Source organism: Schistocerca piceifrons, chromosome 6, assembly GCF_021461385.2.
Source record: "Schistocerca piceifrons isolate TAMUIC-IGC-003096 chromosome 6, iqSchPice1.1, whole genome shotgun sequence".
NCBI lineage: Eukaryota > Metazoa > Arthropoda > Insecta > Orthoptera > Acrididae > Schistocerca > Schistocerca piceifrons.
In genome coordinates, this window is record NC_060143.1 from 175,640,358 (window position 1) to 175,668,264 (window position 27,907).

General features: G+C 40.2%; 1 protein-coding gene across 1 annotated transcript in view; it reads left to right on the forward strand.

Moving 5' to 3' along the window:
- LOC124802585 (transportin-3) overlaps positions 1-27,907 on the forward strand; it is a 202,926-nt gene that overhangs the window by 155,880 nt on the left and 19,139 nt on the right. The window contains exon 14 of the mRNA XM_047263458.1: positions 2,411-2,622. Coding sequence (XP_047119414.1) covers positions 2,411-2,622 — 212 coding nt within the window. The remainder of the gene's footprint in view (positions 1-2,410; positions 2,623-27,907) is intronic.

The window sequence follows — 27,907 nt, forward strand, 5'->3', positions numbered from 1 at the left end:
GTGGTTGTTTCTTGTGATTGTAAGATCCACTTTCTTGTAGTTTTCTAATTCCATTGTGAAGTGGATTTGTGGGTGTACTGTGTTGATGTTACTGTGTAGCTTTTCCATCCAGTTTAGTGTTTCATCTACAAGACAGATTATGTCATTCACATATCGGTACCAGAAGATTATTTTGTACCCTCCTTGTTTTACAATGTTATTGAATATTGTGTTCTCTGTATGGTCCTAGAAAATGTTGGCTAAGATTCCACTGACGGGACCCCATGGGAAGCCCCACTTGTTGTAAGTAGAAGTTGTTGTTGAAAGTGAAGTAGTTTTGTTCTGTGATTAGCCTAAGGATGGATGGATGGATGGATGGATGGAGATTTCATTTATACGTGCGTCTGGGAATTTCTTGAATTTTAGCTATTGTTCTGTAATGTTTATAGTTTCTTCTGTGGGTATGTTTGTGTACATGAATGTTATGTCCAAAGATACCAGTTTTGCAGTTGGGGGGATGTTGACATTCCTAATTTTCTCTATTATGTCTCCTGTGTTTTTGAGGCTTCTGTTGTTTGTGTATGTGTGTGTCTTCTGTAGGAATGTGTGCATGTGTCTCCCTAATAAGAAAGATGGGGCTTTTCTGAAGTCAACCACTGGCCTGACTGGGATGAGCGGTTTGTGGACCTTTGGCAGGCATGTTAAGAGTGGAGCTTTAGGTTTCTTTTGTGTCATTCTTTTTGTCTTGTTCTGTGTCAAGGTGTTTGTGATGTCTTTTAAGAGTGTCTTTACATTTCTTTGGTATCTTTGTGTTGGGTCACTAGTTAGCTTGCTTATTTCATTCTCTGCCAGAATTTTTTCTGTTCTATCAGTGCATTCTGCCTCTGTTATTGAGACTAGAGAATTCCCTTTGTCTTCCTGGGTGACGAGAGCATTGTGCTGTTTAATTTTTTTGTGTATACTGCCTATGGTTTTCTCATCAGACGTTTTTTTATTTGTGTTTATGGATGGCTTGTTCTTTCTAATGATTTATCTCATTTCCTCTGTCACTAGTTCTCTTGTTAGGCCTGGGTTGAAGTCTTGAGTGTTAGTTTTCAGGTTGTCCGATGATGTATTCGGTCTCAGTGATAAGATTTTCTATGGTGTTATGTGGGTGATCAAATTGTATTTTGGGCCTTTCTCAAGCAGCTTATTGTTATTTTTGTGTGAGTGTGATGTCAGTAAAATTAATCAAGCATTCATGGAAAGTGTGTTGTGTGTGTGTCTCAGTTTTAGAGCAGTTTTTGTTCATGAGTTTATTTGATTTCTGTTCTTGTTTCTGTCGTTTCTTTTGCATTATTGACTGTGAGTGATGATTTATTCTTTCTATTGTCTCATGCAGTACTGAGGAGCTGGAGATTTTGTTTGCTAATTCAAGATGTAATTTGTTTAAGCTGACGTTTAGTTCTTGTTTTTTTTGAGTACAGGGAGCAAATTTCATATTTCAGCCAAGCTCTTTCAGCTGTTCGTTTAGCACATTGTGCTGCAGGTGACATGTTGTTTACATTAATTTAAAATAACTAGAAATTATGTTTTTGGCCAAGCAGATTTTGTTGTACTTAAGGTTCGAGTTAGTTTCATGTAGTTTCACTGTCGTTTTTTTAAGTTTGTTAAAGAGCTTTACTGGAAATGCCTGGCATGGCGTAGAAACAATAATATTATCTTGGAACTCTTCCATTTGGTCCGTGTTTGCATAGAAAACAGTAATATCAGAAATTGAGTCCGCCTTGATGCAAAACATCTTGTTATTCGTTTATTTCTTTATTATCCCAAACTAGTTTCAGTGACAAATATCACCCTCATCACTGGGGTTTTTCATCTAAAACATTCAGAAAATGGCATGGTTGTACAAACACAGTAAAACATTAGATTTTTACCATTCGTTTTTTTAAATATAGTTTTCTATTGATACTTTCATACTACCTTATTTATTGTATGCTACAGTATGTTTTAAGCACAGAAAATATGTTGCAAACAGTGCCAATAATTGCTTAAAACATGCTGTAACATACAATAAATAAGGTAGTATGAAAGTATCAATAGAAAACTACATTTCAAAAAACAAATTGTAAAAATGTAATAATGTTTTACTGTGTTTGTACAACCATGCCATTTTCTGCATGTTTTAGATTAAAAACCCCACTGATGATGATGATATTTGTCACCGAAACTAGTTTGGGATAATAAAGAAATAAATGAATAACAAGGTGTTTCGCATCAAGGTGGACTTAATTTCTGATACTACTGTTTTTCAATGCAAACACGGATCAAATGGAAGAGTTCCAAGATAATATTATTGTTCATATTATAATGGAAAATCAGTGTTTGAATTGTAGCCTGTAATTACTATAACACTTTTATTTATCACTGACAGATACGTAATTTATTTCAGATTGTGATGCTGTACCAGGTGTATCAACATAGTTGCTTTCTATATTTAGGAAGTATATTGGTAGACGAATATGCATCTGAGCCAGGATGTGTGCAGGGTTTGTTAGACATGCTTCAAGCTTTCATTGGTCCTACTTTCACGATACTACAGGAAGCCAATGGACTGAAGAACCATCCTGATACTGTGGATGATTTCTTCAGATTATGCGCAAGGTTTGTAAATATACACTTGTAAACACAGGAGTAGTGCAAAACTTTTTAGTATAGTTAATACTGTTTTTGTTATGTAGGGGAGGAACTGGAAAAAGTGTGTTTATTGTAAAATCTGATGTTTGTGCAGGTTTTACTCTTGTCTTTTTATCTTACTTATGGTAGGTTACTAAAACTCGTTTTCTTACTGTAGAGAGGATTCATTTGTTATGAGAAGACCGTTAAATTAGATTGAGGTAGTGTTGGTCAATAACTTGTGCGTTAATTCAGTGCTTTTTTTCGTTTATCATGGAAACAATTGTTTGTTGAGTGTCTATTCTATTTCTGTACGTACCTTTGCCTTTTCAAGTTTGACCAAACATTTAACAAATCATAGCAAAATTGCATTTTCTCTTTTTCTGTTGCAGCCTAAAGAGCACAAGAAATTCAGTGTTTAGTGTAAAATTTATATAGAAAAATTAAGAAAAGTTGTTTTAAAACTAGTGTTGTAAGTCATTTGTGTTTTTCAGAAATGCAAGGTGAATGGTCATAGAGATTTAACTGTCACCTTGAAAAACTAAAGTTGCATGACTAACTTCTTAGTTTGGTTCACAAATACATGTTTGCAATCCCGGTACACATTGAAATGTCAGCACAGCAGTATGGTAACATGCTGCTGAAGAGACCAGAACAAAATAGTGTAACCCATTGATAAAGTGGAGTATCGTGTTGTAATTCATTTTCAGTAGTAGTGGAAATATTGTAGCTCTCAACCTAATCCAGATGATTTCTTTAGCCGTCTAGGTTGAACTGACACAGCTGCAATATTTCTGCTGCTGCCAAAAGTGAATCACCGTATTTACTTGATTATAAGATGAAATTTTTTCCCAAAATTGACAGTCAAAAAAATACAGGGTTGTCTTGTATTCGCTGATTAAACTATAGCCTCTGAGATCAACATTTTTACATTGTTTAATAGATTGAGATAGGGATTGTTTTACATTTAAAGATGGAGCTTTGACTATATTGAGGTCACATGCAGATTTATTTGGAAGAATTCGGAAGGGTGGCCGAGCAGTTCTAGGCGCGTGAGTCCGGAACCGCGCGACCGCTACGGTCGCAGGTTCGAATCCTGCCTCGGGCATGGATGTGTGTGATGTCCTTAGGTTAGTTAGGTTTAAGTAGTTCTAAGTTCTAGGGGACTGATGACCTCAGATGTTGAGTCCCATAGTGTTCAGAGCCATTTGAACCATTTTTGGAATTCGGAAGGGTGGTTTGGGCAAACAATACACGCCCTCAAACAACTTCGTGATTTCCCGATACACCGAAGCACTTGATACAGTATCAACCTTGCTTGATTAATCAGGTGGCATTTGACGTGGACGGCTTTACTGCAAGGAATACATGAGAAATTATGAACTAGGCTCCCTTATAAACTCTTGTGTTGTATTTAAACAGGTTTGTAAAAAAGTTCTAAACATTCATGGATACCGTATACAAACATGTTGTGACTCGCCGATCATTCAAAGTGCCGCCGCTCAGTTACGCGCGTCCTCTACATGCGGCGCTGTCTGCCAGCCATGCAGCAGCTGCGCCACCTAAGCAATCGGCCAGCCAGCCAGCGGCCGCTAGACTTGGACTCAGTGCTCATTCAAATGTTACAGTGTTCACGTCTTGCTTTGTCAACTTGCTCAGTGACTTATATGTGTTGTGTCATTTTGAAATACATGTGTTCAACTTGACGTTATAACAATTGGCGACGAGGTAGTGAATTTTTCCTTTTCATCGTCGCCCCACAGGTTTCCATGGCTACTGTCGAGCAACTATTGCAAGGTCTCATTGAACAGCAAACACTTCTAACATCGGCGATTCGCGATTTCGTCATGGCGTCAAATGCAGGGCGTTTCTCGTCGTTGTCTATACCTCCTTACGATGAGACGGCAGAAGACTGGTCTGATTATGAAAACGTCTTCGATGGCACTTCTTGGCATTTCATGTCACGGACGAACAAACATGTAAGTCTCTGTTCCTTTCCTGGATTTTACCTCAAATGTATCGGTTGTTGTCGCAATTGGCTCCTTTGAAAGATCCTGCATCTTTGTCCTTTGCTGAAATGTGCTCACTTCTGTCTGTCTATTTTCAAAAGCAAACGCATGTGGTAGCCTCTCGTGTTGCCTTTTATCGTTGTCAAAAACAACCGCATCAATCGTATCGTGCTTGGGCTGCTGAACTTCACGGCCTCAGTCGAAAGTGTCAGTTTGTTACTGAAGTTCACAAAGAATCCTATGCTGATTCCATGGCACGGGATGCTAATATCCGGTCGGCGCCCAACAAAGAATTTTGGCAACGGGCCCTTCAGTTGGCAAATCCGACTCTAGAGGAAGTCGTATCCATTGCGCAGTCTTTTGAAATTTCTTGCGCCACTGGGGCGCAAATAGAGGCGTGGGGTGACGTTGGGGAAATACAACCTCTGTGCGCTGTTGATGACGCGTGCGGTGTGTCTCCGCTGGCCGACGTGGCCACAGTACGCTCCCACGCGCAGCCTCGGCCTAACCGTAAACAAACCTCTAAGAAACTGCAGCAAAGCCCCCGGCAACTTCCTTCATGTCCGAGGTGTTTTATGAAACATTCACGCGAGGATTATCCCCAACGTTGGGCTGTGTGTCACAATTGCAAAAAGAAAGGTCATGTGTCTTCCATTTGCAAATCCGACCGCATACATGATGATCATGAACATGACGCTGATTCTGATTCTGTGTTGTCTGTCAATTGCACTCCTTCCCTTTCAGGGAAGTTATTCCTCACTGTCCAAATCCTTGGTCGGGATTTTCGCATGCAGGTGGATACCGGTTCTGCTGCCACTATAATTAATTCTCAGACGTACCTTCAGTTGGGTTCTCCACTCCTATCACCTGTCACTTGGAAATTACGGACGTACAATAAACAGAAGATTTCTCTCTTGGGACAATTTAATGCTGAGGTATCTTACAAATCCGTCATTCGCACTGTTCCCATATTTGTGGTTGACCAGAGTACCGCATAGAATCTTTTTGGTTTCGATGCCTTTCGCGTTTTTGGGTTCTCCATAGACGACTCTGTCAATATCGGCTCTGATGCTGTTCCTTATGCTCAATTGGATGTCTTGTCGACGACATTTTCGTCCCTTTTTTCTCCTGGGTTAGGCCGTGCAAATGACTTTGAAGCTCATCTCACACTCAAACCCACTGCTCGGCCTAAGTTTTTTCGGGCTCAGCCCATTCCTGTGGCCCTTCGTGATAGGGTAAAACGGGAGCTGGATCGTCTCACTACTTCAGGGGTCTTGCTTCCTGTCACTTCCAGTGAGTGGTCCTCTCCTGTCATTGTCGTTGCTAAGCCCAATGGTGACATTCGTCTCTGTGGCAATTTTAAAGCCACTGTAAATGCGCAATGCCTCATCGACACTTACCCTATACCCTGACCTGAAGAATTGTTCACTAAACTTGCGTGAGGCCAGTATTTTTCTAAAATTGACCTGTCAGAAGATTATCATCAACTTCCTCTCGACGCGGCTTCCCGGCAGTTTCTGGTCCTTAACACGCCTTTCAGCCTCTATCAATACCAATGATTGCCATTCGGGGTTGCCAGCGCCCCTGCTATCTTTCAGCGATTCTTGGAACAATTGTTGCACCCTGTCCCTGGATGTATAAATTACATGGACGACATTGTTGTTTGTCACTGGCTCCACCACTGAAGAACATCTTCAGAACCTCCGCACATTTTTTCATGTCTTACAGACTGCCGGTTTTAAGTGTAATCTTCAGAAATCACCTTTTTTTTTTTTTTTTTTTTTTTTTTTTTTTTTTTTTTTTTTTTTTTTTTTTTTTTTTTTTTTTTTCAGGCATCTATCACGTACTTGGGGTTTCAACTCTCTCGGGACGGTATTCGTCCGCTTCAGCAAACTGTCGCTGCGATCGATGCCCTTCCTCGCCCTACATCTGTTAAGGAACTGCAGGCCTTCTTGGGGAAAATAGCATACTGTCACAAGTTTTTACCATCTGCTGCTTCGGTGGCTCAGCTGTTGCATCACCTGTTGCATAAAAACGTGCCTTTTCACTGGACCACATCATTTGTTGCGGCTTTCAAGAAATTGAAGACTATGCTGAAACAGGCCACGTGCCTGGCTACTTATCGACCTTGCCAACATCTTGTTCTTGCCATGGACGCCTCTCAAAACGGGGTCGGTGCAGTCCTTACGCACCATTTTTCAGACGGCTCTGAACAACCCATTGCTTATGCCTCCAAAACGCTCAGACGCCCAACAAAAGTATTCTCAAATTGAAAAAGAAGCTTTGGTCATTATTTATGCTCTTCATAAGTTTGGTGTTTTTCTCTATGGATCCAAATTTCATCTTGTTAAGGATCACAAGCCGCTTGTTTCCTGGTTTCATCCATCGTGGTCACTTCCCAACAAGGCTGCACACCGCCTCCAGCGTTGGGCTCTTTACTTGTCTCATTTCAGTTATGAGATTCATTTCCAGCCGACGGCTCAACATGCAAATGCTGATGCACTGTCTCACCATCCCATGGGTCCTGATCTGGCATTCAATAGGGACGAACTTTTGTGTTTCCATCTGGATGTTGCCGAGCAGCGGGTTGTGGACAGATTCCCCATCACAGGGGAGCGGCTGGTGGCAGCTACGGGTTCTGATCCTACCCTCTCCCGGGTTTTACGCTGTATTCAGAAGGGTTGGCCAGATCGTCCGTCCGCTAAGACTTCTGACCCGTTGCGGAACTACTACGCTTTGTGCTACCGCCTCACGGCTAGGGATGGTGTTATCCTCCTTTCCAACAACAATGCTTCGCCGCGTGTTGTGGTACCTGCGTCTTTGCGTGCTTCGGTCTTGCGCCTCCTTCACCAAGGGCACTGGGGTGTGTCTCGCACAAAATCTCTGGCGCGCCGTCATGTGTACTGGCCTGGCATCAACTCTGAAATAGCATACATGGTCGCTGCCTGCGGCCCTTGTGCGTCACGGGCCGCCGCCCCGAAGTCATCTTTGTCACCGTGGCCTTTGCCTGAGATGCCCTGGGATCGCATTCATGCTGACTTCGCGGGTCCTTTTTTAGGTACTTATTGGCTCCTCGTAATTGACGCCTACTCTAACTTTCCTTTCATTGTCCGTTGCACGTCGCCTACCACCGCAGCAACCACAAGTGCTCTCACCCGCATTTTTTCTTTGGAAGGCCTTCCCTCTACTCTTGTTACTGATAATGTCCGCAATTTGCCTCTTCCGAATTTGCGGATTTTTGTGCTCGTCACGGCGTTATGCATGTCACAGCCCCTCTGTTCCATCCACAATCAAACGGTGAGGCTGAACGACTGGTCCGCACATTTAAGGCTCAGATGCGGAAACTCCTGACTTCTTCTGATGCTGATGATGCGCTTCTCCAGTTTCTGGCTTCTTACCGTTTCATTCCCATGGGCGACCACGGCCCGGCTGAGCTCTTACATGGCTGACAGCCATGCACGCTACCTCATATTCTGCGGCCTTCCACCTCACGGCCGCAGGTGCCTTCGCTTGGCCGGTTCACCGCCGACGACCTTGTCTGGGTACAGAATATGGCAGGCGGCCAAAATGAAGTCCGGGCCGCATCTTAAGACACCTTGGCCGACACCTGTATAAAATCCAGACGGACACGGGTGTTGCAGTGCGTCATTCGGACCAGCTTCGGCCTCGTGTGCCGGCAATGCCTGTTCCGAATGCCGCTACACCACCTTCAGCTCTACCGGACGCTCGGGATTTTGGCGTCTCTCATTACTCACAACGCAGCCCTCTCACCGTCATCTCCGTGCCAGTACAAGAACGGACGCCACCAGGAGACGTGCCCATGCAGGAACCAGATGACCATCATCTGTCGGAGCCAATCTACTTGCCTCCTCCTCCTACGGACGCCGACACATCGCCCCGCAACGGGCAGATTGGCGCACGGGCCCCTAGCAGATTTGACCCCTACGTCTCCTGTCATCTCGACCCATTATCATCGGGGACACTTCCGTCCGTACGGGAAGCCTCCTCGTCGAGTCTTTACGGCCAGTCACACAACGCCTATGGACGTTAGCAAGCTACAGGCTACCTCCATCGAGACCAGTGAAAAAATTTCAAAGGGGGGAAAGGTGTTGTGACTCGCCGATCATTCAAAGTGCCGCCGCGCAATTACGCGCGTCCTCTACATGCGGCGCTGTCTGCCAGCCATGCAGCAGCTGCGCCACCTAAGCGGCCAACCAGCGGCCGCTAGACTTGGACTCAGTGCTCATTCGAATGTTACAGTGTTCACATGTCTTGCTTTGTCAACTTGCTCAGTGACTTACATGGTTGTGTCGTTTTGAAATATTTGTGTTCAACTTGACGTTATAACAAAACATTTATGGTGCTTTTTAAGTAAAGGTAATATTGAAAGGTGAAAATTTTGTCCTTTGACAAACTTTTCTTGATTCTGAATGCAAGTCAGTATTTTATTTGGTTATGAGAGACTCTAATGATTTACCAAGGAGGCTGCAAATTAGTGATTCGGCTGCTGTTCACATATCAGAAAACCAGGTAAAAACGTTACCACCTTTTAATCAGCTTTAGAACAAGATGGTTTCATTCAGATGAAGCAAGGAAGAAAATTAATCCATAATTAAATGTCTAAGAAACAAAATAAATAATATTAAACTGACTATAATTGTTATCGTGAGACTAAATTACAGTGGCAATACCCACTGTGGAGATAGCAATGACAGATGTCGCTAGATCGGGGTGTATGAGCGAAAGTTTGAGAATTTGACTGAATTGTGATTGTGAACTTTTATTTATATATTAGTTGGCTTTGTTATGTATTACCTGCACCTTCGAATATATTGTAGTTTGTGTTTCACATTTGCTCAAGCACAGCACTATGGAAAAGTTGGGGGGTCAACAGTGATACCATCTTGGCTGTGTAGCACACACGGGTGTGTGCAACACACCGGGTGCATTGCGTTGGCACTGCAGAAGCTGCAGTATCGGCACAATACAGTCAGATTGGACAACATAGTGATACAGGTTTGTGTGTGTGTGTATGTGTGTGTGTGTGTGTGTGCTCAAGTGAGGCAGCACAGTAATCAAGACACTTGACTTCAAGAAGATGAGGGATGAAATCGGTATAATTGAGGCAAACATCAGGATTGTTTCTTACGTAATTTTGTAGTCGATTTCCTCTTTCCCTTACTTGTCATATCTCTGTCATTATTTGAATGCTGTCCTGTCAACATATTTGTGCAAGTGATAGAGTTGCGAAGTTCACTATTTATCACTAAATAAACCTCAGAATATCTGTAGGTACCTCTTACATTTGTGTTCAGATGAACATGATGTTTGGATTCTGTGCGTATAGTGATCAATTGAGAAATGTCGTTGTGGCTGAAATCAAGTGATCGTGGAAGAAGCATAGACTTCTATTTAATTAGGACAGTGATTTAGTGGAGCAGGGAATTACATTAATAATGAAACTTACTGGTAGATTAGAAGTGTGTGCCGGATGAGGACTCCAGCCTTGGACTTTTGTCTTTTGTGAGCAAGTGCTTTATCAATTGAGTACGCAAATGCAACTCAACAACACTCCAGCACTGCTTTACTTCTACCAGTAACTCATCTCACCTTCCAAACTTGACATAAGTTGTCTTGCAATCTTGTGGAACAAACACTTCTAGAAGAAAGGATATTGTTGAGACTTGGCTAGCCACAGCCTAGGGAATTTTTCTAGAATGAATTTCACTCTACAGCAGAGAGTGCGCTGATTTGAAACTTCCTGGCGGATTAAAACTATGTGCTGGAACGGGACTTGAACCTGGGACCTTCCACAGGCAAGCAGCCTACAGACTGAGCTATCCAAGCATGACACTCAATCCACCCTCTCAGCATTATTTCCACCAGTACCTCATCTCCTCCCTTCCAAGCTCCAGATGAGGTGGTGTTGGAAGTAAAGTTGTGAGGCGTGGTCAAGAATTGAGGACCGTTTTCACAAAACGGGCTTTATACATTTTTTTTAAAATACTTTAGAAAAAAAGCATGTACTCATCAGCTTTCCCTACAAATCTATCCAGCCAGCTTATTCCAAACTTATAGAACAGTTTTTCAAAACTCACCTCATGCATATGTAGGTGTTTTTCATAACTCACTTTATGCTACTTAGTTTGCGAAAGACGTTAAGAGGTATTGCTGGGTTTTCTCGTAATTTGTTTAATATGCAATAGGTGTCAGAACAAGTTTTCTGACTGTGTTAAGGTACTCGTGGCATAATTGTTTCACTTGATAGTAAATGGCAAGGTGTGTTACTGTGTGCACCAACTATGCTGACACTTGGCGCAGTGCCTGATGGGAGCTCCCAGTAGCCACTGCACCGGGTATCTTTTTAATTTGCATGTGGAATATTGAACTGTGTTTGTTGATGATAGCTGCTATGTGAGTTGATTGCCTGTTTCCACCATATCATGAAGTTAAGTGTAGAAAACTATACTTTGTTAAATTGTGAATATGGAAGGTGGAAGTGGATATAATATTCCTGTGAGTGGTGGTTGTAAAAGAAGAGAAATGAAGCAGTCAAACGTCTCCACACCAAATCATATCGTTATTCAAAGCAAATTGCAGCACCTGGTATTGACTGCTGGTATACTGAAACATGTGAGGCAAGCATCCATGGAGGGAAGGCTGTCAGCCAGGCAAACACTCTTATTTCTATAATCTATTATATTCTTGAAGAGATAAGACCAAGCAAGAGATGCATTCCTTCTGTCGTTCATGGATAAATACTTTAGCACCAGCTAGACATTTTGTTGATCACACTTCAGCTAAGGCTTCTACATCAGTGTCTGTTAGGTGTAAGATAAAATTTCAAGGTGGATCCCAAGTACCTGTTTGTGCTGCTACATTTGCTACATTAAAAAAAAAGTGGGGAGGGGGGCAAATATATCATGGAATCACTTAACCCAGACTGCTCAGCACTATCAAGAACATGGAACTAGACTACAAGAATGAAGAGGCGGCTTAGTAGCACCCCATGCCAAGATAGGTAGGCCCCAACAAGTGAAAGAGCATTTTGAAATATGAGTGTAGACAGTGCCATTAATGCAGAGGGAAAAGGAGTAGGTCATATGTCCCCCCAACATTAAATGTAAATATAATCTGGAAAAAATTTTGTGAAGTATAAAGACAAGAAGGCAATAAAAGCCATTGTGCATCAAAATTTAAGACAATGTTTGCTAGGAATTTTAGTCTCAGCTTTGGTACCCCTCACAGTGACACTTGTTCAACATGTAAGGAGCTCAAACTGAAAATAAATACTGCAGAAACTGAGGATTGCCAGAAAGTGTGTAAAACTAATCAGTGCTTGTGTAAAGCCCATGCAAAGAAGTTCCACAGCATCATGAACAAATATTCGGAAGACAATGCAAAAGTTTGCTTTGACATGCAACAAAATGAACCTCTACCTAGCAGATTTATTGGAGAAGTCTTTTTAGACATGACAGGTACTGTTCTGTAACCTGATTGTGGTGGTACATGAACCAGAAAAGATACTAATGCCATTTTTCAATATACTCAGTGTGAAACAGAATCTGTAAGAGGCGCAAATGAAATCCCATCTGCACTAATACAGTTTCTCCTACATTTTTCGGAAGAGAAGACTAGAGGTATTGGCAAGAGAGGCTTTTTTCAGACTCTAGCACCACCCGGAACAAGAATTCTAAGATGCTCTTTATGTTAGCACATTTTATGGAATGAACTACAGTGTTCTCCAAACTTGCCCACTAATTTCCTATTCATGTACATATTTTCATTCCACGTGTTTTCAGTAGAGTTGAAGAGGAGTATTAGAAGAAAGAAGAGATCATATCACCTAGTGAATGCAAGAATATTCTAGTGAAGTTTGGAAAGGTGCTGGTAAGGAGTGAAGACTGGTTTTCCTATGACTTTAAACGGATTGCTAAGGAAATAAGTCTGCCTTGCCTTTCTAAATGATGGATGTACAATCAAGAACTTACAGACAAACCAATCGTAAGATTCAGTGTGCTGTTAAAATGATATATTTCTCTGGACAGAAGTATATAGGGATAATTTGAAGCAGGACATTCCTTCATCCAAAGCCATGGAATGTGCTGCGATTATTCCCAAGGTAAACCACATGAGTGCGGAAAAGAAGAAGGATGTAATGAAGCTATGTGTTCCCTTACCATTCCCAAGGATACAGCAAGTTTCTTCAATGACATACTCTCTGCAAGTGGTGAGGAATACTTAGGTTATGACAGCTCACGGAGAAATCATGAGGACGAAGGCCTGCTGAAGTTGTGTAGAAGAGAAAAAGGAAATATCATTGTAAAACTTGAATGTAAAAATCAGGCATTTAATATTCAAGAGTCAATGATCTAGTGTGAGCATAAAGCAAGTTTTGAAAAAGAAAACTATTTTTTTCTCCCAGCTGTTGATACACTATCAAAAATGCTATGTTTATGCAAAGACTATCGTGAAACGTATTCAGAACTGTACGGAATGCATTTATGGAAAAAATCCACAAACTTGCTTGTTAATTAAATAAATGTGTCTCCTGTAAAATTTTATTTTTTTTGCATAAAGCAAGTTTTGCAAATATGGTCCTAAGTTGTGCTTTGATAGATCAGTTGGTAGACCATTTTTCCGCGGAAGACATAGGTCCCAGGTTCTAGTCTGACATACAGTTTTAATCCTCCAGGAAGCTTCAGACCAGCACACACTCTGCCACAGAGTGAAAATTAATTCTGTAAACAATTCATTAATAATGTCAGATTGTGCCACATCTCTGATGACTTCATTAAAGATGGGTTATTTCTTGCATTACTGAACTTGCGTTTCTGAACTGAGGAAAGTAGTGTAGTGTTGAAAGTCTGAATTTGTATTTTATAATGAAAATAATCAGTTATTGATAGTATGTAAATGGATAGATAAAAAAATCTACTCACAGAGCAGCGGCAGGGAAAATAAACACACACACTATTTTCCTATTCGTGTATGTAGTTACGTACCACCAGTTTGTGTTTTTGGTAGGTAATTACTTATAATAACAAGAACCAGTCACAACTGTACAGTGTTCTCAACCTTCCATCTAAAGCACTCCCCCCCCCCCCAATTATCTGTGTTACGAAGGGTCTCATTTTCAGTCCTAAACCTGCATTTAACCGTGCTGCTTTGGAGAAGAACCTGCTTCCCTTTACCTGTAATGTCAACTGGAAATACCACTTTGCAACTAAATCCCTAAACCTTTCCAACCAAACCTGACATTGAACCCTGCCTTGAACAGTTCCGACCATGATCCCAACTTGATCCACCACCTTAGCCTTAGAATCATCCCTTACAAGCCTTCCAAGAATTCTTTACATCCAGCATTGATTCACAATCTCTCCTCAGGACCCTCCAACAGGAACCTAACCTGTCCTCTGCAGAACTCCAGGCTCTACATTCCTTAAAAGCTAATGACTCCATCATTATCCTCGCAGCAGACAAATGATCTACCGCTGTGGTACTTTACTGACAAGAGTTTGTTAGTGAAGGTCTACACCAGCTGTCCGACACCTCTACGTAGAGCATCTGCTATTGAGATCCCATCCCTGCGATTCAAACTGACCTGCAGTGCCTCGTAAAAACCTCAGGGTCCTCACAAGGACTTAAATCTCAATCCACAGAACTTCTTACCCCATTCAAAGCACGCATCCCCACCTTTTACCTTCTTCCTAAGATCCACCAATCGAGTCATCCTGGCTGTCCTATAGTTGCTGGATTCAAAGCACCCACCAAATGTATATGTGCCTTAGTTGATCGACACCTGTAACTCATAGTACAAAGACTTCCTTCCTATATCTAAGATACCAACCATTTCCTAGATTGTCTGAAATCCGTACCCATCTCACTCCCACCACACACCTTGCTTGTCACTACTGATGCCGTCTCTATACCAACATCCTCCACATACATGGTCTGTCTGCTGCCAAACATTTCCTCAGTCAACGCCCACCTGATTCCAAGCCTATGACATCTTTCTTGGTTGGTTGGGTTGTTGTGGGGAGGAGGCCAGACAGTGAGGTCATCAGTCTCATCGGATTAAGGGAAGGTTGGGGAAGGAAGTCAGCCGTGCCCTTTCAAAGGAACCATCCCGGCATTTGCCTGGAGCGATTTAGGGAAATCACGGAAAACCTAAATCAGGATGGCCGGACGCGTGATTGAACCATCGTCCTCCCGAATGCGAGTCCAGTGTGCTAACCACTGCGCCACCTCACTCGGTTCACATCCTTCTTGCTCACCTTAATCAGCTTTACATTTACCAACAATTACTTCACCTTTGAGGGGAACCAGGATGGCCCCTTCCTATGACAGCCTTTTCATGGGTTGCTTGGAGGGGTCTTTCCTGGGATCCATAAGCCTTCAGCCCTTGATTTGGTTTAGATACACTGATGACATCTTCGCCGCATGGACTAATGGTGAGGCTGACCTGTTAAAATTCCTGGAATCTCTAAATACCTTCTCCTAACTGAATTTCACATTGTTCTATTCCAAATCCAATGCCACTTCCCTTGATGTTGATCACACTCATCCTCACTGAAGGCCAGCTACACACTTCCGTCCACATCAGACCTACTGACAAACAACAGAACTTACATTTTGACAGTTGCCATCCTTCCATGTGAAACGTTCCCTCCCATACAGCCTTGGCATTTGAGGCAAATGTATTTGTTCAGATGCAGTCTCTTTATCACTCTCACTTTAGCCTTCACTAGACGTGATTATCCCAAAAGCCTGGATTAAAAACAGATTTCCTAGGCCATCACATCCAATCCTTGTACTGCTGATCCCACCAAGAAACAAATTCAGAGGACTCCGCTTGACACCCAATATTATCCTGGTTTGAATATGTTGATCATCTACTTTGACAAGATCATGACTTTCTAAAATCATGCCATGAAACGAGATCCATTCTGTCTAAGATTTTACCCACCACACCTAGAATAGCTTTTCATCACCCTCCTAATCTCCGCAATATCTTTCTCCTACCCCTGTGGCCATCCCCGCTGCAAGACTTGCCCTATGCACCCTCCTACCATCACCTATTCCAGCCCTCTAACTGGCAAAGTGAGAGTCGCCTGTGAAGTGACATGTCATATACCAGCTGTTACGTAAATACTGTTTGGTCTTCTACGTCAGCATGACTACCACCCAGTTATCAGTCAGGATGAGTGGGCATAGGCAGAGGGTGTATATAGGCAACACACTATATCCTGTTGCAGAGCATGCTGCACAACATGACAGTCATGACCACAGTGCCTGTTTCACCATACGTGCCCATCTGGATCCCTCCCCCCCAGACACCATTTTCTCAGAACTCTGCTGGTGGGAACTAGCACTACAACATGTCCTTGTTTCTTGCCACCCATTTGGCCTTAAATTATGCTAATTTCTTCTGTCTCAGCATTTATTCACAGTAACTACTGCTTTCTTCACTCCATTTTAGTTTTGTACATCTTTCATTCTCTGACTTGTCTGTCTGCCGTCCCTCCTCCCACCTGTTACATACAAAGCAGTTAGCTTTTCAATCTTATTAATTCATGCATGATGTTTTAGTAGTAATCTCTGTCTTGCATATTACCCTGTCTTCCAACATTAAGCTCTGAGGTTTTCAAATTTTGTCTGGTGCAGTCCCCAACAGTCAGTCTGTCTGTCCTTCTCATACTGTCCAGTAAGTCTCACGTGACCCCAGGTTCTGGGTGACTTTTCTGAACTACCCGTTTCCCTAAACCTCTCCAGTCCTTTCCCTCTTCCTTCCCCTTCAACTCTCCTGCCAGAAGAAGGAGCCACTGGCTCCAAAACCTGGTAGAAGTTGTGTGTGTGTGTGTGTGTGTGTGTGCGCGCGCGCGCGCGCGCGAGCGCGCGCGCGCGCGCATGTGTGTGTGTGTGTGTGTGTGTGTGTGTGTGTGTGTGTGTGTGTGTGTTTTCCACTGCTGCCGTGTGGTGAGTAGATTTTTTATCTACCCATTTACACTGAATTTGTATTTTGTAGGACGACAGCTCAAATTCCTTTCTGGCTATCCAGTTTTAGGTTTTCCATGATTTCCCTAAGTTGCCTAAGGCAAATGTGAGGATGGTTTCCATGAAAGGGACACCACTATTGCCCCACCCAATCTGAGCTTGTATACTGTTCGCTCTGCCACTTTTCTGAATCTGTGACCTTGCCATTTTTCTCACTTGTCCACAACTAGCTATTAAGCTCCATCTCTTCTTTATCTCTCTCTATTTCTCTAGTAGCTTGCAGAGATGGAAGTCATACAATGAAAACTCTGGGCTGTATGTCTGAGGTTTCAAGATCTGTTTATTTTGTGCATAGTACTTCAATTTGTGTTGTTGTGGAAAGCTTCTGGCGATTACTTACCAGCTCAATAATTACTTGTAACTGCATGGAGATAATTGTTTTGTCATGTTTCTGGGCATTTGTAAGAATGTTTTTATCCTTTAACTGGTTCTTAAATACGTTGCTAAAAATCTCTTGTAATTTTAACGTCTTTTGAATAGGTGAGTGGGCCTGTTTCTTTACATGTTTGCGTTCTTGCTTTAAGATAAGACCACTGCTGCCAGAACACACAACAAAAGGTAGGATTTCATTGCTAAATGGCATCAAGAGTCACCATTTCTTAGCAATCTGTAACAGTTATCTTTGGCACTTACTGTTGTCTGTACACAACAGCCGTCTTCTACTGTATGACCACTGGCTCACACACATCATTATGTGCAAAGAGCTCAGTTTTTTGCTTATTCCTACAAAAATTATGTTTGGTACCCTTTCTGAGATTATGTGGCTAGAACTTTTATTTGAGCATTGCTTACAACCTAGGAGACATTTCGCTAAAAGTCTTGTCTAATTTTGCTCTCAAATGACAGGTTTAATGTTTGTGTCCATTGCTTTGGGTAATGAGTTCTTAAGAATGTATGTTTCCTCATTGATAAGCACCTTGTGAAGTTGCACTAGAGGCAATACCTTGTGGGTGAAGTGCATGTTGTGGATTAGTTTCTTTGAGGAGTTTATGAAAAGAAACCCTGCCAATATGAAAGAGATCAAGACTGAAACTTTGAATTTAGTTGTGTTGCACACACAGATGACTGAGTTGGTAGTGCCTAACTTGGGAAAGGTCACTGTTTTAAGTTCCAGTCCATCACTAAGTTTTAATTGTGCAGCGAGTTTCTATAATAATAATAATAATAATAATTATAACAACAATAACAATTCGTACTTATTTGTCCATGGTAACTTATATCAAAGACTCATCATGTTTTGTGCCTTTAGAACAATATCATCATACCATAAATATAAATAATGTGTATAATGAGTAGCACATTATATATTGTTATGTAAATACCTGCTGCCACTGATTTACTAAATAAAAAATAGCACTATAAATAATGGGGTTCAGAAAATTTTGAGTGATTATAACCATCTTTTAATTAACAACTGTTCTGCTCTTAAAAAGATTTCCATGGAGTTGCGTTATACTATTCGGCAACTTGTTATAGAACTATCTTCCATCAGTAAGTAGGCTGTGATCTGTAGCTCCTTTATTTCTCAAAATAATTTAATTAGATAGATAAATCCAATATCTATTATATCTGTCCAATTAAATTATTTTGTCAAAATTGATTGTTTTTGTTCTTTTATTTCTCATTAATCTTTGATAATCTCATCTGGCTCATGCTCTATGATGATGATGATGAATGTCTCTATTCATTGTGTTTATTTTTTAATTCTCTTTTACAAACATAATTATTTTAAGGCCATACACAGGTTACATACAGTCAGTAAATTATACTTGATGAAATCAGTACAGGATTGATATTTGCCATTATTAGAAATTATTCTGTGTACTGTCTTCTGGAACCTAATATCCTATACAGGTAGGCTGTGAGAACCTCAGTGCAAATTTCAGTCCAGTATCTCAAATGTGAGCAGGCTAAAGTATATATATTTTAGGACAGGGTAAGTTGTTATATTTGTTTTAGTGAGTCAGTAGCCAATTACAGAGGTAGCTGACATGCTCTCTCTACAGAAGATTTTCGCCTAGTAAAATGCCTAGAAATTTATTGTTATCTGGTGTTTCAGCTGCAGAAGTGATTTGCTAATTGTGTCCACATGAGATTGATTATAGTTTAGCAAGAATTACATCACAACTGTCTTCTGTGTGTACACACTCTAGCTCAAGAAAGGATTTATTCCAAATCCTAGATCTCCTTTACTCCTAAGGTATTTATTCAGTATTGGATATTCTGTGATGGGGCCAAAGCTCTCTTTATTGTTTCAAAATGCTGGTATCTGTTCAGTACAACCTCAGATAATAAATGATGCGTTGTCAGCATAGTTCACAAACATCAAATTTTATGGCAGTGTTTCGTCATTAATATATTATACAAAGAACAAAAATGGCCCAAGAATACATCCCTATGGGACTCCACAAGTGAGAGTCCTGTCTTGATTTTCCCGTCATTCTTATAGCATAGTTTAGCACATTGTCTTGCAGAAGTAAGAACTTTAGAAATTTAGTACCACACCTCTTATGCCATGAGTTCCTAATTTGGATTCAAGTACTGAATGGTTCACAGAATCAAAGATCTTAGACAAATCTAAAAGAGTCTCAATGATTTTTGAGCAAGTCGTGGAGATAGAGAGTTCCATGCACTGTCCAGCTAGTGGCCACTATCAAATTTCATCAGATTTTCTGAATTATGTAATAAAGGAGTCCCAAAAAGCTGTTGCTGTGGTCAGAATTGTTTTTGTAAATTCCAGCCTTTTTTACAATAAGAGATTGTCCTTCACTGATCCCAGAAGGCCTTCTATCTTAGATGGTGGGTGGAAAACCATCTGAAATTTACAAAACGTTGCCAACAAAAGAATGATAAGCTAAAGATTTAGCCAGCGTGTTCTCCTCTTTATCCACTTCTTGATCCCTGGTTTCAACTGATTGAGCCCTGTTAATCTGCCAGATAGAATTTTCATTTTCTCTGAACACTGCCTTTAGGTGGGCAAGCCTTTTAGGCAGTTACCTAGATCTGAGACCGTGTGAGCTCTGTGTGCAAGTGTGTTAAGCACATGCATAGTTTGCATCGGGTATGACAAGTAGACACTTGTAATTACAAATTGGTATAGGTTTACTTACTATAAGCTGATTGTCCCAGAGAGCCATTGTTTTTCTGGCTAACCAAGACATCCAAGAAAGGCAGACAACATCTTTCTCTATTTCCGTAGTGAACTGGATGTTGTTATGAATGGAGTTGAGGTGTAGTAGAAACTCCACTGATTTATCTTCTCCATGAGGCCACATTATGAAAGTTTTGTCCACGTAATTCCAAAACACAGTTGGTTTAAAGGCAGCTGATTCGGTTGCTCTCTCCTTGAAATCCTCTATAAAAAGGTTGTCTACCAATTTGGATATTGTACTCAGCAGATTAACAGGACTCTATCAGTTAAAACCAAGAGCCAGGAACTGCATAAATGGAGAACTTGCCAGCAAAATCTTTAGCTTATCTTCCCTTTTATTGGTAATGTTTTGTTTAAGGTAGCAATGGAGTATGATAAAACAATTATTCTGATCACAGAAACATCATCTTGTGACTCCATTATTAAAGAATCTGTTGAAATACTACTGTTGGAAAATCAGATAAACTGTGATAATACCTACCAGTTGGACAGGGTATGTAACAGTACCATCTCCATGATTTGCTCTGATCAGTGATGACACAGTACATCCATGACAGCACTGAGTGGCAACCGAGAGGACAGCTTGAGTTCAGCAGTTCCACCAGCAAGGGCACTGCTGCTAGGTACTGTGATCCACCTGCCAACTTGATTCTGACGCATATTCAGAATATTCACTGCGCTCTATATGTTGTGTAGTGGAGGACATTTTCATCAGTCTTCCATGGCTCCCTGAGGATGACTGGCAGGTGGCAAGTTGAAATATTGTAGAATGTATTGAATGACTACTGGCTGCATGCCTGAAATTAGTTTGAACATTCAATTCTCTGGGAAACTTTTGAAATTCACATTTATCTTCCTTCCATCATTTCTTCTTGCTCCCCTCCCTTCACCTCTCCCCATCCGACAACTTATTCCTCATTACATGCCACTGTTTTCCATTTAAGTTAGATTGAAAGTTCTATGCATACAGACTCTCACTGTTTTATCAGCAGTTTCTCCTCTTTCCCTGCAATACGTTCTGCACTCTACGTCACAACTATCCTCTTGTTTGTGGGTGCAGGTGCAGGTATGAATGTGGGTGTGGGTTCTGACACCCAAATGAATACTCAGTTTGCATAACAAATTTACAGGAACCACTCGCCAAGATTGTCAACTACACTACCCAAATACCAGTGAAGTGTACCGCATCTTATGTACCTGTAAAAATACATCACTTAGCATGATGAGAAATTCCGGAAATAATAGGTTTCTGAACCATGAAAGAAAATACAGAGAGATGTACAAGAAATTCGGACGTGCTTCAACAATGTTTCATGGTATACAGAGGGTTTTTCAGAAGTGATAGTCAATATTCAGGGGTATGACAGGATGATCATTTGAAACAAAACATGAAGTAAACGTGGGCTCTAAAACACATACCTTAAGAGCTATGAGCAATTCTTGATCTTTGATATGTGAAACAAATCTCTTCTAGTGCAGGATCTTCGCTTCCCATATATTGGGAAGTAGTAGTATGGACGAAAACAAAGGGGGAAAAAATCCAGGAAATATGTGTTCCAAAGTAGTGAAGATGAACGAGTGCTCATAGCTCATAAGGTGTGCATTTTAGAGTAAATTTTTAGTGAACTTTTTTTCTTGTTTTGGGCCATACTACTACCACTTCCCAAAATATGGAAAGCAAAGAGCTAGCAGTAGAAGAGATTTGTTTCATAGTATCGAAGATCATGAATTGCTCACAGCTCTTAAGGTTTGCATTTTAGAGCCCATGTTTACTTGACTTTTTTGTTTCAAATGATCATTCCTGTCATGTCCCTGAATATTGACTGTCTCTTCTGAAACACCCTACATCTTATCCATACCAATAATTCATGAGTAAAGGGGACCACTCACTACATAGCAGATGTGTTGAGTTGTCAACGGGCACATAAAATGGAATGAAAGCTTTGCTAGCTTTTGGACGAATCCTTCAATGAACTAAGAATAATACATATACTGTATACATGTGTAGTTTGGGTGTGTGGCAGAATATCACTTAATGAGGGGTAGGGAGGATTGGGGCTAGGATATCTGTCATTTCTGGGCATGATGATTAGATAGTAGAAGCCCTGGTAAAGGACTGTAGCATCTCAACTGTGCCCTTCATAAGGACTCCTACTCTCTACAGTCATGGCTGAAAATGAGGGACATTCTAAACCTCCTAAAGTAGTATTCTGCCACCCACTCGCCATACGGAACATCCTGATTCATCCCTTGCCATAAAAATCATATCCCTGTGCAAGACCTGCCCAATTCACCTACCCTGAATTTCCTACTACAGTCCACTCTCAGGCTTGTCTTAGCACATCGGAGGCAGGGCTACCTGTGAAAGCAGGCATGTCGTATACCATCTCTGTTGAAATTTCTAACCAGCATTTTATGTTGGCGTGATCAGCAACCAGCTGTCCACCAGAATGAATGGGCACTGGCAAACTGTGGTCAAGAGCGGAGTTGATGTCCCAGGGATGGAACATGCTGTTGAGCACAACATTTGCAAGTTCCACACTGCTGAGCACACACACTTGAGTTCAGTGGCTGCTTCAAAACTAGTGCCATCTTGACCTTCCCCAGCACCAGCTTTCCTGAGCTATGCAGATGAGAGTTATCCTTGCAACACATCCTTCTTTCTGTAATCTCCTGGCTTCATTTGTGACTAACCCACTGTACCCACACACTCTACCCGACAGTTTCTCCCTCGTTTGTACTGTCACCTCCTACTGTCTGTCTCTCCCACATCTCTATCCCACTCATCTTCTGCCTTCTTCTGACGTGTTGACTACCCCTTTCCCACTCTCCCTGTATTTCTCCATCTACTGCTCCCCCCCCCCCCCTTCCTCCCAACATAACCCCTCCCCCAAGTTTACCTCCCAAACTCTAGTCACAGCTAGAACTGTGCAACAGCATGTGTGCACATATGTTTGGGTTCACATGCATGCATTTTTTGGCCATGAACTGTAGCTCACTGAAGGATTTGTGTGAAAGCTACCAAAGCTTTAATTTTGTGTGCTTGTCGACAACTCAGGGCTTCTACTATTAAGTGAGTGGTATCCTTTACCCCTAAATTATTTTCATTCTGCCAAAACTTTTCTTACCTTATTTCTATTATCCATATAATTTATTTACGTGTTGATTATTAGCACACTTGTTATTTAAAGGATCTATGGAAACTTTCAAGGATGTCAACAACTTGTAACAGAACGGAAGAAAAAGTAAGACTAAACACAAATAATATGTGGATATTACTCTTACATAAACCTCTGTTCCCTTGTAAACACAACAAAAACTAATTGTCCTGCTTAAATGGCAGTAGAATCTCAGTATATATGTAATAACTGTTAACATAGCATGCCATTTATTTTACTGATACATTGGAAAATGTAAAGTACACACATCAACTAAAAGAAACCTGTGAACAGCAGTTCAATCACTGATGACAACAAGCCTAAATAATTGATTGGAAATATGCCATACACAGACATAAACTAACCTTTATTGTTATTTATTTTTCTGTAAACACATATAATGTATGTTAGAAATGAAATTGCATAATCTGTTACATAAACAACGGAATCAACATCTTTGGATATTAAGCACATTGACAGTGACAAAAACATAATGTCCACAATTAATATGCTGATTAAAACTATCATACATATAATGTTACTAGCAAACATCTTTGGGATGGCAAGTTAAATTGCATGAAAAAGTAGTACTCACATTAAGTAATACAAAGCACTATGCATTAGAGATAAATGTAGTGTGAAAGAGATGTTGTCTTCTGTAACGCTGTTGCTGCTGATCATAGGTACTTACCCAAAGTTATAGTTGAAGCCAGGAATGGTGCGTGCTGCTATAACTCTCCAAACTGCCACATTACCCCCATGGGTGTCATTGGGTTTGGTACCCTTCCATTCCCCATTCATGAAGGACATTTTGGAGATTTAGGTTTGGAGCTGCAGAGGTTGGGTTTGAAGATGTGGGTGTCAAAAAGTCTTCCAGAATGTTTGCCAATGTTCACAAATGTTTCATTATCCTGTTGTGTTGGGGATATCTTCCAGTTCAGAATGGTGTAATTCTGTAGATCAGTCTACTTTTGTAAGTCGAGTAGAGCAGATCAAGGAAAAGTGAAAGTTATAGCAAGTGAAATAAATTTAAAGTGATTTCTTTAAAGTATTGAACGTGTTTTAAGTGGAATTTTAATGGGTTAAAAAATATTAAAGTTTAACGGTATGCTAAAACATAAACATAAAAAAGGTGGAGATGTTGCCAGTTGTGAATTTAAAAGAAGGAAACAGAAAGAACGGCAAGGAAAAGAAACAGATGAGAAGAAGGAAGTCCATTCATCTTGATAACAGAAGAGAGTGAATATGTTGAAAGAAAACTTAACAAGTGAAGGATGAGATTAAATTAGAGAAAAGGGCTAAATGAGACAGTCAGCAAGCAAGAAACTGCTCAAGAAAGAAGAAGACAAAATTAACTAATTAGTATTAACAATAACTGAAGTTCCTGAAAGACATTGATTGTAAGAATATGAATGAAATAATAAGTGTACAAGAAGTGCAAAGCAGAAAAAGTAGACATTACAGTTTGGCAAGTGAGGTATTCTATTATGATCTCGCTAAAGGGTGCAACAAATGCAAACGCATTGATACTACAAAAATAGATAACGTATGTCGCTTGGGTGGTGCAAAGAAATGCAGTAGAGAAAAGCCAGGAAAGTGTTGCAAGAGGGACAAAAATTGATTAGCAGCATTAGAAACTCCTCTGCTAGAATTATTTCGTTATGTAAGTAGTATTTTACATTGTAGGAAATACTGCAACCAGCCACATTTTCAATGACTTTATTGTATATTATATGTTTCTGGCCTGAGCTCATCACTGGATGGTAACATTAGTTTCTATGCAAGTTTTACATTTGCATCTTAAAATATAATGAAGTTTTTGTGATTACATATTTTTTACACTCATATATGCTCTATACATTGTACTTACTTGATGAAAAGCCCTCCTTTACATATTATAAGACACAGTTTTGATTTTCTTTTACAGTCCATCCTGATCAATGAACTGAAATAAATACAAGATGGTAGATATATTTGTTTACATCAACTGCTGATTTGGTGTGACAAAGAAAGTTATATGTGTACAGATATGGCACACTTGTCGATTACTTCAAAGCTACTGCTTTATAGTACTGATAATTTTATACAGTTGGACATTTAATTATTTAGGTTTTTATAGATGATGCTAATGGCCAATCAAGATTTTTCTTTTTGCCAGTTAATTAGTATTTCTGACATTTTAAGTTACAGGAGTTGTAGTTGTATGAAATTTTGGTGGTACATTTGGTTTTTCAATTCTAGTTGATCATTGCTATCAGGTTTATTGAAGTTGTATATTTCTAATTCCTCAAACAGTCATCTGTACTCTGTTTGTAGCAAAATGTAATATCTTTAAGTTTTCTTCGATCCTTATCTCTGTGTTTCTGTGTTGGGCCAAAAATGATATATATAATGTAAAACTATGTAATCAAAAACTTTATTATGTTTTAGGACAAAATTGTAAAACTTGCAAAGAAGTCAATGTTAAAATCTGATGATGCGCTCAGACTTGAAACTAGTCATGGTACAATAAAATTATTCGAAAAAATTTGTGGCTGGTTGCAGTATTTCCTACAGTGCAATTTACAAAAACAGCTGTGGTGTTCTCTAACCAAAATAGATAAAATAAAGTGGTAACTTGTATTGTCGATTACTTAAATGGATATAAAAGAATTTTTAAGTGTGAAATGCTAGAATTTTAATGATTTTATTAATGTTTATTTTTTTATAGTTTTTCTCGGGGGAAAAAATGAAAATTATGATCAAGTGGAGTGGGTATTTTTTAGCTAAAATACATGTCACATCTCCATTACTTATAAGCTACAGAGTATCACTTGTTCAAGATATTCTGAATAATTTAACTTCAAACATTTTGGTATTGCTTAACTGTGTTTACTGTCTACACAGTATTGATAAGGAAACACTTGCAGTAATGCTTAACTCTTCGACTGCTGTTAACAAGTTTACACGTCGTGCTGCCTGCTGTGTCCTGGGTGCTAATGTTGAGTTCAGTCACAGCCGCCAGTTTTCCCCTTAGTGCAGTTGATGAGCTAATTCGCACCCATTTGGCGGCTCCTTAGCGCAGATGTGTATAGACGAACTGCTGCCTGAGTGCTGATGACGAGATAAGTTGCACAGCAGACTTTCTGCCCCATGTCTCAGTAGCCTTTCACAGTTCTGGCCGCCAGCTTGTCATCAGATTCTTTGTCAGTTGTGAGCCTAGATTTCACACTGCAGTTCGCTGTTCATTGGAATTTACATCAGTGTTCTTCGCATCCTGTATTTTACAAAGAAAATGCCAAGATGTTGTGGGTGCATTGAGGAAGAAATCATGGAGATTATCACTAGGAACAACAGTGATAATGAACTACTTGATTTTGATAAAAGTGATAGCTCTCCCATAGATGCGAAAGCTTTAGTCATAAACTGTCCCTGTCAGCAGGTGTGTCAGTTCATTCTCACATTTCAGCAAGAGATGTTAGTTGTTATGAATCTGAAGAATCGGAAAGTGATAGAGAAACACCTATGAAGATATCACGCCCTAGTGATAAATTTGACTGGAAAGAAAATGATTATCAGTCAGTTAATCTCTCATTTGATGATATGCTGTTGGGATGTGTGTGTCAAATAGGGAATGGGCCAAGTATTCTGTCAGTTTTCATGTTATTATTTACAGAAGAACTGTTGAAATATGAAATATATAGCTGATGAAATGATTCGGTTTTATTTATTCACCAAGAGAAACCACAAAGCAGTGTAGATTATAACTTGAATTTGGGAGTGATTGACCCTTCTGATACACTGCTTAGCTCTGCTGAATGTATACAGAAAACAATGAAGTGGTATAAGTTATTCTTTTCTCATGTTCTCGATCTGTGTGTTTTAAATGCTCATATCCTACACAGGTCACTAACATGTCATAAAATGCCGATAGCGGAGTTTCATCTGTCGCTAGTAAGGGAACTTATGGAAACACATGCATCAGAGCACAGAAAAGCTGCCAGGGGAAGGTGTCCTGATGAAAATCCTCTAAGGTTTGTGGGAGGGCATTTTCCAAACATCAAGGACATTTTCCAAACATTATAACAAGTGAGCATTCCAAGAAAATTATGCTAACACGTAGATGCTGGAACAGAAAGTGTGTCGAGAAAGCAGGTATGAATGTAAATTTGCAAGATACAGTTGTGTGGCATATCCTGTTTTGAAAATTACCACACTAAAAATGAATTACTAATCACAGCACAGAACAAATACAAGAATGCTATCAGAAAGAAACTTTGAAAACAAAAACAAAATTATAATTATAAAAAAGTAAAAAACAAAATAAAAATATTAAGTTCACCAGTGCCAGTCCAAACCCGAATGGAAAATATATTCATGAAGTGTAAAAGGAATTCCTAAATTTACAATTCATAACTTTGAATCTTCTCTAAAAGTGAATTTAATGTGCTAACAACAAGACAGAGACTTCACAGCTTTCAAATGTTGGAAAATCTGTTGAGTACTTGCATGCAACAAGAAAAAAGATCTGTGGCAGACAATCAATCACTTCCGGTTATTACAAATTGTAACAGCACTGACTACCATCTGCAAAGAATGGCTGCATCTATGCCTGGATGGAGAAATTTCCAAAAACGCCACAAAACAAATTTAACGGAGTGAAGCAAAATTGTTCTTACCATTGCTTACAGTAAATTTCGATGTTATAGTGCAATATGAAAGATGATCCGTATGTTGCTTTCTCCTATAAACAATGTAATACGACATTTTGAACAACAAACAGTAATCTGTGGCTTAATTTATTCGTTTTTGAGGTAGTACAGTGAGGAACCCATAGAGAAATGCGCATGTTATAAACAGGTATGCAAGAAAGAACAGTAAACAATTGAAGTAAATCTAACGAATCACATCACTTTCAG